This window comes from Cynocephalus volans, chromosome 11 (assembly GCF_027409185.1).
Source record: "Cynocephalus volans isolate mCynVol1 chromosome 11, mCynVol1.pri, whole genome shotgun sequence".
Lineage (NCBI taxonomy): Eukaryota > Metazoa > Chordata > Mammalia > Dermoptera > Cynocephalidae > Cynocephalus > Cynocephalus volans.
Window position 1 is genome coordinate 128,474,510 of NC_084470.1, and position 18,994 is coordinate 128,493,503.

At 35.7% G+C, this 18,994-nt stretch overlaps 1 protein-coding gene across 5 annotated transcripts in view; it reads left to right on the top strand.

The window, feature by feature from the left end:
• Positions 1 to 18,994, top strand: part of DENND1B (DENN domain containing 1B) — a 256,636-nt gene that overhangs the window by 229,910 nt on the left and 7,732 nt on the right. For all 5 annotated transcript variants that reach the window (XR_010024876.1, XM_063114157.1, XM_063114160.1 and 2 more), the window contains one exon: positions 18,218 to 18,297. Coding sequence is in view for 4 of the 5 variants with exons in the window: in XM_063114157.1 (XP_062970227.1) it covers positions 18,218 to 18,297 (80 nt within the window). In the remaining variant the exon portion in view is untranslated. The remainder of the gene's footprint in view (positions 1 to 18,217; positions 18,298 to 18,994) is intronic.

An 18,994-nucleotide genomic window follows, 5' to 3' on the forward strand; every position in this document is an offset into this window, starting at 1 on the left:
ACTTAAACTACACTCTTTCGCAACCTCTCTGAGGCTCGTTGAGTTGAAGAGTAGTATCACTTTCTCATGTTAGCAGCGGCCTCTCAGTTATGCATCAGAATGAGCCATGCACTAGGTCCCATCTTTATTTGATTCTTCCAATAACCAAATTCTCTTTAAAAATTTGCCATTTGGTGAATTTAATATCTAAAAGCAAGATTTTGTAGAGACTTTTGGGATTTGGTGATCTAGATAATTTTCATGCTCTTACTACTATTTTTCCAAACTGTATTTTTATAGAGTTGAAATGATATAAAAATGCACTAGTGTAGCCTTGGAAAACATGGGGAAGACAGAAGTGATGTCAGTGAGGTTGTCAGTGTATGTTTGTGTATATTACACGATTAATTTAAAACTTCCCACAATCCAATCATAGTAGGAACAATTATTCCCATTTTTCAGATTTAGAAACAGGGGAACAGAGAGATTAAGAAATGTTCCCAAATTTCTACAGCTAATAAATAGCAGAGTAGGAATTCAAAAGCAGACAGAGTAACTCTAGAACTTAAGTACCTAACCACTACTGTCCTTGCTTTCTGTTGGGTGAAGTGCGTGTGGAGAAGGGGCAGTTTCAAATAATGGTATGGAGTGTAGAAACAGACAGAGCTTGACTTTAAAAACGATACTAGCATTTAGCATTGAGCAAAACAAAACACACCTAAGCCTTACTTTCTACATTTGCAAAACGGTAATAGCAACACATGTCATTTTCCTAGGATGCAGAAGGTATTATAGATAATGTATATAAAAATCTGCCACATAATAGGTATTCAATAATTGGTAGCTATTCATTTATACGTATACATATATCTTTAGCTCCAGGTCTTTTACAGCAATGACACCATCTGACTTTCTTCTCTATTGATAGTTATTGTCCAGAGACAGTGACAATCCTCTAGTTACTAAATTAGTGGGGACCCCTAAAATTATCCATCTTCAGTGTAAGTATGGATGACTGTATATGATTTGAAAAGAAACATACAGCTTATTGTTCTGAGAAACCCCTTGTTCATAAGTTCATAAGACCCTCGAGTATGTCATTTTATTGTCAGTAAAATTACCTAAGTGAAGAATATGGACTTGACTCTTCCATTCCCAGTCATTTGATTATGCCTTTCAGAAGTGGGTCTCAGCTGTACAAAGAACTTTACATTTCAAGTTTCTGGCTAGACTTGTCAATGAGAGTCTTTATTTTCATGTTTTTTAGAAGATGGAAATGGGATTATGATACTTTGAATTCAAATAATGTATTTTAAAGTTTAAAAAAGTTAATCTGGGTGTTGTATAAAAGAATAAACACCTAATTGTGTCTTATTTTAAGCCTACGCTCCATCATTTAGCTTATTTTTTGGAATAGACTGTGAATCTGCAATCCACCCCCAACAAATAGTAATTTTATGCTGGTCTGTTAATTAGTACGGTTATTTCCCATTTTGTTGATGAAGCTTAAATAAATGTCAAGGTTACAGCCATGAAGATCTCCCAATTAGGCTTCACATTTGTAAAACCCAACCCTTTTCGCTTTTGTGTGAAGATGACAGTTCCAACAGCAGCCCCAGCCTAACAGGACTCCAGGGAAAGGAGCCTCCTCTGGTTTTATTGAAAACAAGGCCACTTGGGTCCAGAGAGAATACTGCTACTGGTCATGGTGCAGAACATTTTTAATCCTGACTATGTGCTTGCCCTCTTTCATCAATTTTATCTTAGAGCAGAATAATGAAGACTTGGTGAACATTATTTAGACCATTAAGTCTGTCATCTAAAATTATGTTTAAAAATATTTACTTGTAAACACTTACTAGAATTTTCTTTTCTAAGAAAAGAAATTCCTTTAAATAACATGTAATAGTTACATAAGATACTGCTCAATTTTTAATAATATTAGCCATTCTTTTATAGTCTAGCAATTATAATGTTTATGTACCTGTGGGTCTGCATGAGACACACAAACACACATACATCAACTGTACTAGTGAACAAGCACAAGAGCTTAGCTGTATTACAAGTCAGTATTAACAGATGGATGGCCCTAAGCAAGGCAAAAATCACCGCAACAAAATCTAGTGAAAGTGGAGGATTGAAGCTTTTTGTTGTTAAGCCCTATTAAAACCCTGGTACACATTTCACTTTTAACCATTTCATGTCTGGGACAAATAACAATCCACTCATATTTTCAACCTATCCAATTAATTATATTATATAAAAACAGCATGAGAGAATATGAATGGAAGGTTATTTTTTATTCGTACTGTGAAATAAAGCATTGTTCCTGTTGATAAGTACATTTGGAATGTAGTCAAGACTTTAACCCACATACAGTGTTTACAAATAGAAATATGCTTAATAGTCATACTTTCTATAATAAGACTAAGCACTATTAAACTGGTGGACATTTCTTCTATTTTTTAATATAGTCAGACACAGACTAATTGTTCAAGATGTGAGTAATTATCTTTTGAATGCAGACGTAAGGAAGATGTTTTCAACATAAAATATGATCTATGTGATTTTCCATTTGTACCCGTTATGCAAGGTGCTATGCACTTAAAAAATGAAACTTTGCTGTCTTTTTGAGTCTTTATGTATAATGGTTTATAAATCATACTAATGGATTTGTGGTATATAGCACAAAAGCTATGAGCTCATTTTATGATAGATGAGTAATATACTTTCATCTTTAAGAAATATATTCAGAAGATATACTTTTCTTGGCATGAAGAGACTTGTAAGTAAGGCATTTCAAAGCCACATTTCTGTTGAGTAGGGACTTAAGAGAAATCCCAGTATGTTAGTATCTTTTAAAAAATATGAGCAATCAGATAGGTTATGTCTTACAGATAATAAGTCCTATATTTTAAAATGCTAGAAATGAAATAAAGTTTCTGTGAAACTTAAAAGATAAAGACTTAGATTCTCTTAAATAATTTAATTTCTAAGTGTAACAAAAGATGAGATATCCGCACCTAGTAGGGTGTGGTTCATAGTAATGTATCTATGACACACTTTTCTTCATAGGAATTCAGTGGACTCTGGGAATATAAAGAATATAATTAAAGATAGTGCTTCTTGCTTAGCTGCCATAATAGATTTCAGAAAATGTTACACTTGTTGGGATCTTTGGAAAAATGCAGTCCATTGAATAGCTTTTCTTCATTGGTCAGGAAAGAAATGGTATAGTCATTGCTTATAGAGGGAAATAGCCCAAGACCAAGAAAAAAGTGATTGTAAATCACAAGGTGAGAAGGATAATTGTGAAGGGAGTTGGGGAGAGGCCCAGATAATTGGAAAGATATTTTGTTTTGTAAAATAAGTTTTACAAATAATACAAATAAGTTTTACCAGATCATGATGAGTAAAAAATCTTAATTTTTCATTTTTAGCACTTTGTTTAATTTGGCTCAGTATTGAGAACACTGTTATTATCAAGCTAAAATGTTGGATTAAAGAGATAGGGAAATCTGTTAGCAAGCTTCAAATGATAAAACTCTTTTGAAATAAATTAAGTAAATGTGCTTCTATTAACAAATGCCTGTAAAAAGTACTGCCTAAATGAAAACACATTGTAACAGTCTCCATTCCAAGATCACTCTTTCACACAGGATATATTTAGTCTAATTTATACTGTCAATAATTCATAAAATTGATCTTTTAGGTCTACTTTGAAAAATATGGTTACCATATTGTTAATTTGAAAGAAAGTTATTTTCTCTTTTGTTTCTCTGTTGAGATAATTTTAATTTCCAACATGTCAAATTTTATTATAGTCAAATGGTTCCCCCCGCAAAAAAAAAAAAAAAAAAAAAAAAATTATGGATTACAAGAGTGCTCTCTAGTGGACATTATGTAGTATTTTCCTTAAAGAAGATCACAGTTTTACAAAACAAAATATGTAATGCCTTTCAGAGTAGTCTCTTTTAGAAATACAGTAGAATACACAATGAGACATTTATATTGTCATAAAATTCTTCAAGAACATCATTTTATCAAAGAAATAATCAAAACTAACTTCTCTTTTAAGTAACTGGCTGGGACTCCATTTTAAAAATGTTTAGCTCTGCTGAACATTTCCTAGTATATTAAAAAGACATAATGATATAATCTTATTTATGTGAACATAACATATTCAGTATATATTCTGAGATATTTTGGAGTTGATATGTACTTTTTTAATGTTATATTTTTACTCTTCAAATTTATAGCCATAAATGACTATGTCATTTATTAAAATCTTGAAACAAAAACAAAGGTACTGAGTTTTTCCATTTAGTAAATCTAACAAATATTACCATTCTAGACTTTATATTAGTAATCACTTCACTAATATTTTTTCTCACTGTTTTTCTGTCCCGTTTAACTTTGTAAGAGGTTTTTTGTGTTTGTTTTTGTGTGTTTTTGTTTTTTCTGTTACCTTTCTAATTGGTAAGGATTTTGATTAATAAATTAACAACAGTTCTCTATTCCAAAAGTTCCCAATTTTTGTAGACAAAAACACTAATTCTTATATTCTCCTAGGCATTTTAGGGTAAAGAAATGACATTTTCCCTCTAATTTTGTGTATAGAACTGCTTTTAAAGTTTGTCAGAGATCAACTTTAGTGTCGATGAAAGGAAAAGCCAGTCTTTTCTTTATAGGGACTACAGTTGCCGCCTCCTAGTGTCCCCCAAGAGAGAGAAGTTGCCAACAGTGTCAAGAGATATACAACTACAGGGGTATAATAGAATCTTACTATAATTTGAGCTGGACTTACATTTCTCACACAGTGTTATATTTCCTAATGTTTAACATAAAATACTAGAATAATCCATAAATATCATAAGTTATCCTGGGCCCCATACCAGTTACAAAATTGGACTGCTATGTTTATTAGCCTTCTCTGGAAGTTCTTTATGGTTTTTCTAAAATTCAAGTACAATCCTGGTCGTTTCACAGAAATCTATTCTTCTTTTGCCTTTACCAGTTGGTCTTTGACATTTGTAATAAATGCTTTTGAAAACTAGTATTGATTGACTCTGAGATCAAAATATAATTGCAATTTCTGTTAAGACTCTTGCTACATACAACACACAAAACATTTTAAGATTCTCTCTACTTATGTGTGTAATTCCATACAACACATGTATTTATGCTCATTAAGTACTGATATGGTAAATCTGTGAAAAAAATGAAGCCATAATTATTTTACTAATCAGATATTTTTTATCCTTAGTTATATACTTTTTGAAAACATAATTTATTAAGGTGATTGGAAATAATTTAGTTCTGTTAATCAATGGGGCTTTTTAATTATTTATCCTAGCTAGAAAAGTCATCTTTACATTAGTGAAGGAAACCAAATTCTATGTTTTGTTGAAAATAGAGCAGCCTTGTCATGTATTAAGGAACCTTTTTAAATGTTGAAATATTGAAACTCTGTCAACAAAAGTGAATTGCAAATAGCTCGCCATTTATTATAGGGTTACTGATTTATTTATTTTGCTTTTTAAATAGTCTTATAAAACTTCTTGTATTTACACTAATCAATAATCTCTCAGTTCTGAAAATTACTGCAAGATCTTTGGTAAAATTTGCATTTTTAAATATTAAAGACCAGAAAAAATAATAAAGTAATTTGTTTTAAATATTTAAAGTTAATACAGTTACTTGGCATATGAACGGTTCTTAAAAGTTGGTTTAAAAGTATTAACAGTTTACAGTCATACTGCATATAAACAGAGGTAGATAATGAGACCTACTATGAGTTCACGCCGCCTTTCTACCTGTTAGCACACTTTACTGAGAGAGTCATTTAGAATGCCTGGTGGGGTGCTGCCACTGGATAGGTTTTTATAGTCTCTGATTAACAATGAATTCTAAAGTACTGTGCTTCTGGGATGATTTTTACACAGTATGTTGCCAAACTGAACTTCCTAATCCATGCTCAGTAAAGGGACTCTAAATGAGTCAGTTCTGATTTCTGATATTCTATCTCTAAAATCCAATATGGGGATTTCTTTAGTCAAATTTTACAACAGACCCCAACTTAATATTGATTGAAATAAGCTTCCACTAATGCGGTTGGACAGAGTGGGCACACCATGATGGACAGTCTAATTCAGTTCAGCAAGAACTGTCTGAGTATCTGCTGTGTGCTGGTTCACAGCTTTCAAGATCATGTACCTTCTCTGAACACCTACTGTGTGCTAGGCCTGCTAATCTATAGTTTTCAAGATCACTTACCTCCTCTTAACCAGGGAAAGACTTTTCTTCATTGTCCTATATGTTCACTCGTCCTTTTCACTTCTTAACCATCACTCTCATCACTTATAGAAAAACTCCTTGTGGGAGTGTAAAGATCCCAGCTTCCTGGTGCAACAGACCTGGGCCAGAGCACCAGCTCTGCCACCTGGATGGTGTGTGAACTGGAGCAACTTTCTGAACCTCTCTAAGCCTCCTGGCCTTCAGATCTATAAAGTGATGATAATTATGTTTACTTCCATATGGTCACTGTGGAGATTAGAGTTGGTGTAGTTAGAAGAATTTGTTCTTCCAACACCCACTGGAAGTTTTATAAGTATTAAGTAATACTGTTTCCACTCAATCAACTACAACTACAACCCACCACAAAAAATTAATGAATACCTGCTATGTGTTGAGAGCAGAATGAATTAGACCAGTTGATGGTGCACCTCAGTTCTTGGATGTTCTGTTCTGTTTTTTTCTAGTTCATGTTTTCTGTTTCATTTTTCCTGCTCTTTTCTCTTTGTGTTTCAGTTTGGATCATTTCTATTGAACTGTCTTAAAGATCACTGATTCTTTCCTTAAGCCTGCTGATGAGCCCATCAGAAGAATTTGTTTCTTATGTCGTTTAAAAAAACTTCTGTCATTTCTACAGACTCTTCTAAAAATAGATTCCATCTCTCTGCTGCCATCGCATCTATTCATGCATGTTCATCTTTTTTTTTTGCTTTTAGTTGAATGCTGGACCCCACGTGTGGAAAGAGTTAAGTAGTATTTACACTCCAATACGGGCAAGGCTGTTCTTCTGTAAGGCTGTTAGCATCAGAAGTTGAACTGGATTTGAATTTTATTGTTGCTATTAGTACCTGTAGAGGGCTGCTATTATCTTGTGCTCAGAGTAGAGTAGCTCTGCGGAGGTACTGGAAGGTTTTCTCAGTATTCCTACTTCACCCTGCACTATCAGCAGTCCCTGTACACCTAAGTCTCATGGGGGGGGGGGGGGGGGCGGGGTCTCTCAGTGGTTTTGCCCTCTATAGCAGTTAACTCCTGTTCCTAGTTATTTGGTTCTAGCCTTACAAGTTTTCTCTGCTTTGGTCCAGCTTCAGTCTTAGGCAGGCCCTGTGCCTCTGCGCCTTAGGTATGGGGCTTTCTTAGCATCCTTCCTGTTTCTTTCCACAGCAGACAACTTCCTTGTACCTGTGGTTGGTCTTGGGTGGACGAGGGTTACCACCTGCCCCTCCCCAGTGGTAGTAGACCTCTGTTTGGTATCAGTGTAGGAGCCTGTGCTTAAGAGGGCAGAGAAAGGTTTTGTTTGCTTTCCTTCCTAGCTGTCTTGGGAGTGAGTTTTCCAGCAATTGAAGGCTTTTGTTTTATATAAATAAATGTTCAAGAAAAGCAAATGGGGCTTTATACCTGTCCCTGTGCAGCAGCCTATCACCTCATGCAGGCCTGAACTACCAAGGAGAGCTCTTTTCAGCCTCCTTTCTCGCCCAGAATCTTTCACATGAGCACCATGTGGTAGGGTTGCCTGATTTAGCAAATAAAATTACAGGAATTTATATGTGGAAAAGAGCTTGCAAATGCAAACTCCCATTGTCTTTGAGACTCTCAGCTATTTCAAACTGACATGTTAGCCCATACTTGGCCTTCAAGACTTTATAAAAATTTGAGCAGATTTCTTTTTACCTGCTTCTATGGCAGCTACATCTTTCCTTGTGCTTTACGAAGGGTGATATTGATTCTGTTTCTCATGTCTCCTTGGAGGGCTTGTAGTACATGGAATTCAGTTTACTTGTTTGCCTTGCAACTCAGCGCTCTGATAGGTTCAAGAAAAATTATGATATTTTTGTTTCTTTTTGTTTAGAATATCCAGTTTTTTTCCCTGTCATTAGTATGGGTGTGATATTCTCTTGCAGCTTTCTACATTCTAAATGGAAGTGGAATTAGAAAGTAAAACAGATTAAAAGGTAAGATTCTGTCTCAAAGACTTGGCAAGATAGGAATGTACCTAAAATGAAATACTCCCTTTGTAAGAGGCATATATCAGGTGACAGCTGAGTGGTAGAGAATAAAGGGAATAAAGCTGACAAAGAATATGAAATCACGGTGGACTGGGAGAATTGGTGAAGGGCCCTTGGATGTGTTGGGACCACTTCAGAATCTTCCCTGCTGACCTAGTCTCACGTAGCACTCACCTGCTCAAGGAATATAAGTTTGATATTTCTTTAAAGTCTTGTTTTCTTAGCCCAATAATAACAGCCCTTCATTAACTGAATTTATCAGACTTGGCCAAACACATATCTTGTTAATCCTTTCAATTTACCCCTTTGTCCTGACAAGAGTATGTTTTTAGTGTTTTTGGCAAGATGTGTTAATCTCCTGTCTCTTCCCCTTGGCATTTCACCTACCTGAAACATTAGCAGTCCTACCATTCTGTAACTCCCACCTGCTAGTGAGGTTAACACTTGCCATTTTTAGAACGTCTTTCTCAGACTGGTTCTCAGACTCATTTCTTCTGGGTGCCTCAGGACTTCCTTATCTAGCATAGTTATAATGCAGAGTTTTATTCATGAAGTCAGAACAAGTGGCTTGGAGTCTTAGCTCTGTCACTTACTCATTACCTAATCTTGCCCAAGTCACCTTACTTTGTTAAACTTTTGGTTCTCTAATATGTAAAATAGGGAAAATGTTCACCAAAATTTGTGGTTAAGTAGTATCTAAATGAAATAAAGTACAGTATATAAAACATCTAACACGCTGAAGCAAATCAATCATGGGTAAGTCACTTATCTCTGTACTGCAGTTACCACCTATAAACATTAAAACAAGTTTTTAAAGTTCTTTTCAATTACAATGTGCTGTGTATTTTAATGGTGTTGCCATTGTAATTCTAGATTATTCTTTAATCTTGTATTATTTCATGAAAGTATTTGTGTCTTAGGCTGCATAATGCGTAAGCTTAGAGGTTTGCTGTAGACTTTGGGTAAGCAGGGTAACATTGCCAAACCTCAGTTATCTGCACTCTAAAATGGGAGCAGTAGCACAGATTGTACCTACTTTCCAAATTCATTAACATCTTAATTTTATAAAGTCTAAAAATTATATTTTCTTGTTCATCTACCTATATCCCTTATTCTGCCCATGAATTTCCTTAAGAATTTAAAATCACCCAGCATTTTACCTTATTAGTATTTGTCTGCCATCTAGTGATCACGACGGTAACTGCACGGTTAACATGCTCCTTGGTGCTCGGGGGGATGGTTTTCACCATTTTACTTCCTGATATACTTTCCAGAAACCACTGTGGTGAAAAGAAAGGAAGCGTTTATCTTGCTTATTGTAGCTAAGCCAAATTTATTTCTTCAAACGTTAAGTCTCTAGTTTTGTGACTTGGTTCTTCTACCTTTGTCACTTTCTGTGTATGTTTTCTCATGGTTTTGCTTTCATATAAAAATACTTTTCCTAGAGAGTAGACTAGAGGCAGGGGCTGGGGGGCGCATGAAAATGGTGGACTAATGGGTCCAAGACTGTGCCCCTAGGGAATCACTGTGCAGTGTATGCATGTATTGAAACAACACACTGCACCCCACAAATATGTACAAGTAAATGTTATTTTGAATTAAAAAAAAAAAAAAAGAAAAACCATTTTTCCTTCTCGTATTTACCAGTCTATTTATTTTACTTCATTCACTGTCTAGATGTAAAGTCAGCTTCTCGGGATATCTTTTCTAATAAATTTCATTCCATGCTGATAACCTTTTTTCTCATTAATTTAGAATTTTTTCACATTCTTGGCAAGGCAGCCCTTGCTATACATTTCATGAATTTTCACATATATTGGATGTGTATTTTACATTTTCTTTGGAGCAAAATTTTATGTTATAATTATGTATGTTTATAACCTAGTAGGAGTCTGATTGAGTACTTGTGACATCTCGTTCCTCATCTTATTTTTAGTTCTTTGTATTACAGTCATATATAACTCTGCTTATTTTGTTTTCTTATGGCATGTTTTACATCCAAAAAATGTACCCTTATTTTGTGCATATTGGCTCCCAAGAAAGTTGCTACTTTGCACAGCCTCTGTATAACTAGTGAAATGACCAGTGTTAATGGTACAGCTGCACCAGATCTGTACACTGCAGAAACTCTATAGCTCCTTATTCGATCCCAGAATCTACCATTGTTGATAGTAATTACAATTCTATGTTGACATTATTTGTTTCCTGACTAAACCTACTTTTCCATTAGTAGGACTATTATAATTTGACATTAAGTATGAATGGTATTAATGCCTGTGTCTGTTCTTCAGATTGCCCTTTGTCCATCTACTGATTTCAATAATAAATGAACTAAATAAAATGAGTCATGATTTTATTCTTTAGAGCAGGCAGTTAATGTTTCCTGAGTAAATTAATAACTGCACACATGTTAGATAGTTTCTGTTGTGTACTTATTAAATGAATTAAACAACTAATAAGGAAATATATAATACAAAGAATAAAATACTATATTAACTGATTGGCAAAAGTATGTTCAGTGTCCAGAAGGCACAGAAGAGCATTATATTCATTCATTCAACAAAAATTAAAGAAATGACTTCCATGTGCCAGGCATTGGGCTACATACTAGGGAACAACAATGACCAAAACCAGGATTCCTTGCCCTCATGAGTATCACATTCTAGTAAGTGAGGCATGAATTAAATTGAATAAGTGTGGAATATACTAAAAAGTGTATGTACTTCACAGGGCCTGGTTCTCCAAAGCCTTGCAGTTTCAAATATTGACCTTGCGGAGGACTGTAAATTTCCCTCAAGTTATAAATCTCTGTTGCAAGATAAGGATTGTGGCACAGCAGGTTTCTGGCTCAAGGCAGACTAGTTAGTAGATCGTTATGTAAAGATACTGAGAAATTGCTATAGGAAGGAATGTTTGCTAAGATCAAGCTTGTGTTGATAGGACCACTTAATTGCCTTACTGGAATGTCATCTGGCTTGTTTCACTGAAAGTTACCAGCCTATACTGTTAAACTATAACCCCACCTTTGTTCTCTTCCTGTAACTTCCTGGTCTGGAAAATAAATGCAGGAAGAGAACCCCAATGCAGCGTTAATTTCCCAAGGAAGGGATGGCTCTCGCTTGAGCGTCTCAAAGGGAGATTAACCACTTCGGGGCCGCTCACTGCTCAGAAGAGATGGGCTTTGAGTAATCCTTTCATCTCCGTCACCCAGGGGAAGTGGGGTGACAAATCCATGGGGGGCGAAGCAGCGCAAAGTAACAAATATATAAGTAAGCATAAAAATTATGACTGCTAATTAATTCATATTAAGCTATGATTGCTGTGAAAGCACTTGGGAATTTGACCTAGTCTAGAGACGTCAAGGGAAGTCTTTTTCTGAAAGATGTTTGAGTTGAGTTCTGAAAGGTTAGTAGGTGTTAGTAGACAATGAGAAGAGGTAACAACATGTGCAAAGGTCCTGTGGTGGGACAATCAAGGCAAATAAAAGGAATGAAGACAACTTTTGGCAGGAGAAATTAAGAAGCATACAAGAAAGGTAGATGGTTTGGTAGTGTTGGCACAAACTTCTATATGGCTACCTTAGCCAGATCCCTCTGTGCAAAAGGAGTCTGAGCTTTGTCTTGAAAACTGTAAGGAGGTATTGAAGGACTTATTTAAATAGGGGAGCATGTTGCATGTTTAGATTTTCTTTTAAAATGATCATTCTGTCAGCAGTTTAGAGACTGTAGTGTTCTGCACAGCAACATATTAGAAGCTCAGATATGGGGTAGGTAGTTACTAAAGATTTTTAAATGAGAATAGATGTGTATAGACAGAGACAGTGGGCATGGCAAAGGGGAGAAATGTAAAAGAAGAGCTTTTTAGATAGAGGAATCATGTGCAAAGGTCCTGTGGTAGGATGAATCAGGGCAAATATAAGGGCGTGAATGGGGGTCATGATGATACCTTGTGGGTTAGAACAAAGTGAAACCCAGGGGGCGAGGTGGGTGGGAGGCAGATGCTGAATGTGCTGGCCCTCACAAATGAAGCAAACCAGAATGCCATTTATTCTTTTCTTCTTCCTTCACCAAGTACTTATTCAGAGCTGCTTCCCTGCACTCCCTCAATGTAAGGCAGCAGCCGTATCTCATTTTTCTCTGAATTTTTAGCATGTCTTTAATCCACAAACATCTGTTAAGTAAGCATCTGTTGCATTCATGCTACTGTCTCCCATGCTGGGAATGCATACAGTAGAGCATGGAGAAGTATGAAATGCAGATTCCACTATGGAGAGCTCAGAGTGTAGTAGCACATCAGACACATGAATAAATAACGCAGTGTGATTAGTGTACATTCACCCGCTGTTTACCAATTATGTGGCCACACAGAGGCCCATTTACCAGATAAAGAGAAATCTTTACAGAAGTAATATTGAGCTCGATGTTAAAGGATTAGTAAAATTTTTTCCAGCTATAGAAGGGTAAGGGAAATTCTGACAAAAGTGTGCAATGCGATGACAGTGTGCAATGCGATGACAGTGTGCAATGCGATGACAGTGTGCAATGCGATGACAGTGTGCAATGCGATGACAGTGAATTCTATATGGGAAATAGCAAATCATTTGATATGGGCTAAGTGGTGGGTGGTAGCCGGGTGGACATGGGGAAAGGAACAGGAAATCCAAGTGAGAAGATTATCTTGACTGTATTTGGATGGGAGTTTCTTTAACACCAAAAAGTTTGACCTGTACCTTGCAGGAAATTCCTGCTTTTGATTAATCAAGGGAGTAAAACGATCAGATACAAGGTTTTGAAAAAGTAACTCATCCATGCACATTTTGACAAATGTTTATTTATGTTTTTAAAAATAAAATTGTATTGATGATTTGAAGGATGGATAAACATCCTGTTGATTTATTTTAGTTTTATTTTTTTGTTTTTGTTTTTGGTGGCTAGCTGTAGTTATATTTTTTATTTCATGTATATTGTGAGGTATTCTGAGGGTTGAAATAGATGCATCTCATTTGACAGAAACAGCATATGTATATTTTTATGAGAGTATTGTTTAAATAAGGTGGTACTTAAATGTATTTACTGATCTCCAAGCTAGAAATGATTACTGGTGTTAATATCTGTTAAGCAAATAATAGACCAAAGGATTTTGCCTGAAATTGTGATGCCAAGAACTAAAAATGTAGGATGTGGCTTTTTTCTTTTTCTGTTACTTATTATTATCTATAACACCTTTGTTTCATAAATTGCTGATAATGTCTTAAAATATTAGAACTTGAAAAGCTTGAATTTTACACATAAAGGAGGCTGTTTGCTGACTATGGACACACAAATCTGTCATTATAGTCTATTAACGCTTCCTAAAACTGGAGGTAGCAGAAAACAATGTGTTACAATCTTGCAACAATAAATTTTAAAAATCTGCTCAAGAAGAAAAGAAAGTCTTTTCTCCTTTTCATGAAAATGTATGAGAAAAGCTGCAGACATTTAAAAATACAGAAAAGAGAAAAGCTTAAATAATGAAAAACTGCAGAGACAGAGGCAATGAAAGACTTACCTGTGACTTAAATTGATTTTCCAGGTGCATGTATGATGTCACATCACCTAGCAGAGCTTTGAAAAAAATTGTTTAGAAGGCTTTCTGGAAATAAACTTTAATTTTTTTTTCACCTGTTGACTGCCTTTAGCTCTATCTCTTAATCTATTTCATTATCACTTTTTTAAAAAGCATCTGTTCCCAAATATAGGCTATATTATGACTACCATGGTGCTTATTTCAAAGAATCCTAGATAATATTTTATGAGGAAAGTATTTTTGACCCTTGGAAAATTTCTCATCACACAGTTATTACTGTGAGATTTCTATCCAGATCTGAAATAGAATAATATTTTTCTCTGAATACATACAGAATATCAAATTCATTCTACTGGCAGCTGCATCTGTTTATTATCTTTTAATTAGAAAAAATAAAGGGGAGGAAAATATGTACTCCGTTCCCAAAAGCTATAAACCAGTTGTATTATAAGATTGCGTGTATTTTTTAATTTTTATTGTGTGGATTGAGATTATTTTTCTCTTAGTCATTTATATTTCAGTTCTTGCCTAGTTTAGTGTGTGGCTTTCCAGTAATGACATATCTGAGGTTCATTGATCCAAATGAAGGCGTGCTACTGTGAGCTATGCATCACTACTATTAACAGTACAAAGCCTATTTCCTGAAGTCTAAGTTTACTTGCTACCAACCCCCATAAAAGACTTGTACTTTTGAAACCGTGACCAGGCCGTTTTGCCCTGTGTCGTATGTTCTGAGCATGGTGAAAGAGGTCCTTCGTCGCCCCTGAAAGCGTGCTGTGCCTCAGAGTCCCAAGAGTTCCCGGAAGATCAGGACTCTGATGACGCTTTTCCTCAACAAACTGCCGTTCTTCTCTATTTTAAATGTTGATTGAATTGTAATTATTTTTCTCCTTAATTTTGTTTTTCCTTTTTTTTTGTGACCTGTGTAATTTGAAATCATCAAGTAATTGACACGTTCCACCACGTGTTTAGGCTTTGTTTCCCGTTACATGGAAATTGCAGCTCCTATCACAACTTGTTAGGTATTCAGTTATAATGATTAATTGGAAGCTTTTTTCATATATCCAAATATTTTTTCACTGCATGTATTACAAGTATAGAGAGTACAAAGGTTAACACCCTTAGAAAGAAAAACAATTAATATGGTAATCAGTTTTACTTCTGTTTCTAATTCTAATTCTGTGGTGAAAATTCCTCATAAGGTACGTTGTTTAACAACATCCTAACAAAGAAATTGATAGAATCCTGGTCTAGCTAGGAAATATGAAACTAAAATTCAAATGTGCCTGTGAAGCTTACATCATGACTTAAGTGCTACAGATTGTGGGGGGAAGAAACAGTAGTTTCATTAAAAAATAATTGGAATTAAAAAAAAATTGAGAAGCTGGCAGCTGTAGAATATAAAGGTAACTTTTGTGGAAGAAAATGAATGAGGAACTTGCGACACAACAGAGAAAGATCCCTGTTCTGTTTTCTGGTTCCTATTTTTGATAGGGGGTGTGACCTTGGGCAAATTATGGACCCTCTGTAGGTGTACCTTCAGATGTATGATGGAGTTCATCAGATTCGGAGCTATTTTAAAGGCAGAGACTTGGCTTAACTCAACTCTGTGTTCCCAAAGCCTAGCCCTGTGTGTATGTGAGAGTGCATTACAAAGTACTCTACAAATACAAATATTGTCAATTTATTGTCTGATCTTCTTGTATTACTTCTTAAGTAGTAATGATTATAACATCATAAAGTCTCAGCTCCCATATAGTGTATGTTTGGTTTTTGTTTTGGTTTGTTTTATTTTTAAGCAAAAATTTACATGCAAGACCCACTGGCTGGCATAATGCTGAAGCGTGCACAGAGCTCAGTGTAGTCACGATGACTCGTCCTTAGAAACAAAGGATGGGATTATCTGTTGTGCGTTTTGGAGGCGGTGGGTCAAGTACATTTTTCCCACAGAAATAATGTTGTGAGTGGTGGTTTTGTTCGTAGGCCGTTTAGCAAATTTCTGTTTAACTCATGTACCTTAAACTTATAGTGGTGAAGTGACATTACAGTCATAGGCCCCAAGTACATTTCTAATCACTGAACTTCTGGAGAACGCACCGCAATTCTAAGCAGGGCACACAAGATCTTATTTCTCTGCTCATTTCTTCCTTCCTGCCACTCACTAGCAGTGGCGTAAAGGGGTGAGTAAAAGCGTAGGGACAGACCTGTAAGTTCCAGAAATTTGGTTATTCTTTACGGCTGCAATACAGGAAGACAGTTACCTAGACTGCGAGATCAGAATTGGAAGACAGAGAGTTATTCCTCTTCGGTGTTATGGTTGAAGTCAAAAGTTTACTGCTGCCCATTCAGAAGGGTGGTTTGGAGCCGTGTGTCCCCATAGCACCTGGACTCTGGCCTTTAAATGCCATTTTCCACTGAAAGGAATTAGGATTCTTAAAAGAAATGGCTGATTCCAGGTCTGATTCATAAAATGTGTAAGTCGAAATGAGACACCTTATTGTGTCAAAAGTAAGAAGCTTACTAAAGACTTCTGAGGCCATGTCAAAGGACATAGGCACCCACTTGAAAGGGCCACCACTAGTCAAAGATAGGATTATTTCAAAACAAAAAAATTTTAATTTTGAAAAATTTCAAACATATGCTGAAGTAAAGAGGAGGTCATACAAATCTCCTGGTACCTTTATAGCTTCAACAGGTATAGCTTCATAGAGCTTCAACAGTTATCAACTCATGCCCAGTCTTATTGCAGTGCCAGCCTTACCCAGGCGCCTTCCACACCAGTGCATCATTTTGAAGTACACACCTAACAGCATATCATTTGATCTGTGAATATTTCAAGATACAGCTGTAAAAGAGAAGGAGTATGTAAAAAGCATAATCATAGTATAATTCAAAGATGGGCAGTTTGAACATCAACAAGAATAAAAACTAGTGAGTTGAATCACGTCAGCTATAAGCAAATTGTGATAATTAAAAAAAAACCCTCGTGGCTCAAATTTAGATAATGTTAGAAACTCTGAAAATTATTAAATAAAAGGATAGAATCAAGGATTTATCCAGCCTTTTTTGTATACCTTCTGTTTTGGAATAGCCAAATACTTAATAAGATAAGATTCTTCTTTATAGAATGCCAACAAATAAATATAGAAGGAATATTCTAGAAAAGTATAATTCTGTTCATGAAATAATGAATTCAGCTAGTGGTTATAATAGGATGTTAAAACCATCAAGTGAAAAGTTGATAAGGAAATTTATAATGAATGGATCAGCCAACCAGACCTGAAGGCATTAATCAATCTTAGTACCACCAAAAATGGGATAATGTGCCTAACCGACGCAATGCAATAAAAAAGCACATATCAACACCCGTGGCATATTCTTGCTGAAAACAAAGAAAAGACAGACAGAAACTGAGTCTACTTAAGCCTCCAGACATAGCCGCCAGCTTATGGGAAATGAGGAAAGAATAACTTATATAAAGAGCACAGATGGCATAAAGGAGGGAGAAGGATGAATTGATAGTCCTCTGAAAGAGACTTGGGACACATTTAACCAAATACAGTTAACCTTGGGATTTTGATACAAAGAAATAAACATTTTTTGAGGCAATAGGAGAATGAATATGGCCTGGGTAATGTAAGATATTAAAGAATAACTGTTAATTTGCTGGGTAGGATCGTCATATTTTGGTTGTATTAAAAAAATCTTTGTTTAAAACACATAATGAGGTACTTACAGGTGAAATGATAGGTTGTCAAGAATTTGCTTTAAAAACTTGTTGTTCAAAGTGTGACCCCCAGATCCAGCAGCATTGACCTCACCTAAGAGCTTGTTAGATATGCAGAAGCTCAGGCCCCAGAACCCTAGAACCACCATAGATTCAGAATGTACATTTTTACAGTTTCATGAATCTCTAAGAGATTTGTTTAAGAAGCACTGCATTAAAATACTTGGGGTGTGGGAAAGTGTGGGTGGGGGATGAAAGAAACAAGATTGGCGATAAATATTGATAATTGTTGAATTGAGGTGATGGGTACATGGGGGTATGATTGATCATAAGTCAAGTATTTCCAAATCAGGGACTGAAAGACTGCATAGGTACTCTGTGCATGTATATACATATTCAATGCAGTGATTTGCTTTTTATTTATTAGTTTGAAGAGCTGTTAAGTGTTATTATATTGAAATAAATATCACTTGATTCTCTCCCTTTCTTCTTGCCCCAATTTGTCAAATTATTGGGTAAAATTCAGAAATTCTGAATTCATATTTCTTTTGAAAGTGTTTCTTATCAAGTCACACTGTTCCTTAAAAATTTACTAAAGAGACTTACTTTAACCTACCAATGTCAATTTATTATCAATTTCACTCCCTAGGCACAATTAAAAAGACCTCTTAAAAGCCTCGACAGTGCTCTGTATGATGACGATGATGACGACATTGAAAGAGCAAGCAAGTAAGTACAGATGGTCCCCGACTTAGAAGGCTCCGCTTAGGACTTTCAGCTTTATGACGGTGCTAAAGCAATACAAATTCAGTAGAAACTGTACTTGGAATTTTGATCTTTCCTGGGCTGGCAATATGAGGTATGATACTCTTGTGATGCTGGACAGTGACAGCGAGCCACAGCTCCCGTCAGCCATGTGATTTTGAGGGTAAACAACTGATACTCTGCAGTGTAGTAAGTGCATTTTTGACTTTTACTTTCAACTTACAATACGTTTTTTGGGATGTAGCACCATTGTAAGTCGAGGAGCATCTGTAATGGATTTTGGTGTCCTGTTAAGTGGTGTGGCTTAATGGCGGAAGTTTTAGGTTATCAAGGATATTTCACTTAATATGCACTCCTTGAGTGCAGATTTTGCTCCCTTGCATTGTTTCTCAGCAAAACAAACCAGTGCTCCTTGGAATGTCATGGAGGATATCCTGGAACAGGAAAGCAAGATAGACCTGAAGTACTTTGTTTTTGAAAAGCAATAATGTCTACAGAGCTACCCGGGGTAGTGCTCAGGGGGAAATAGGGGCCCGCCTTAATTAGGCTCTACCCCTCATGCCAAAGAGGGGCAGGTGAAATATTGGGAATGGTGATAATAGTCAACTGAGATGAATTGAATTGGGAGTGGAGAAAGATTTAAATCTACGATGCTATCGCA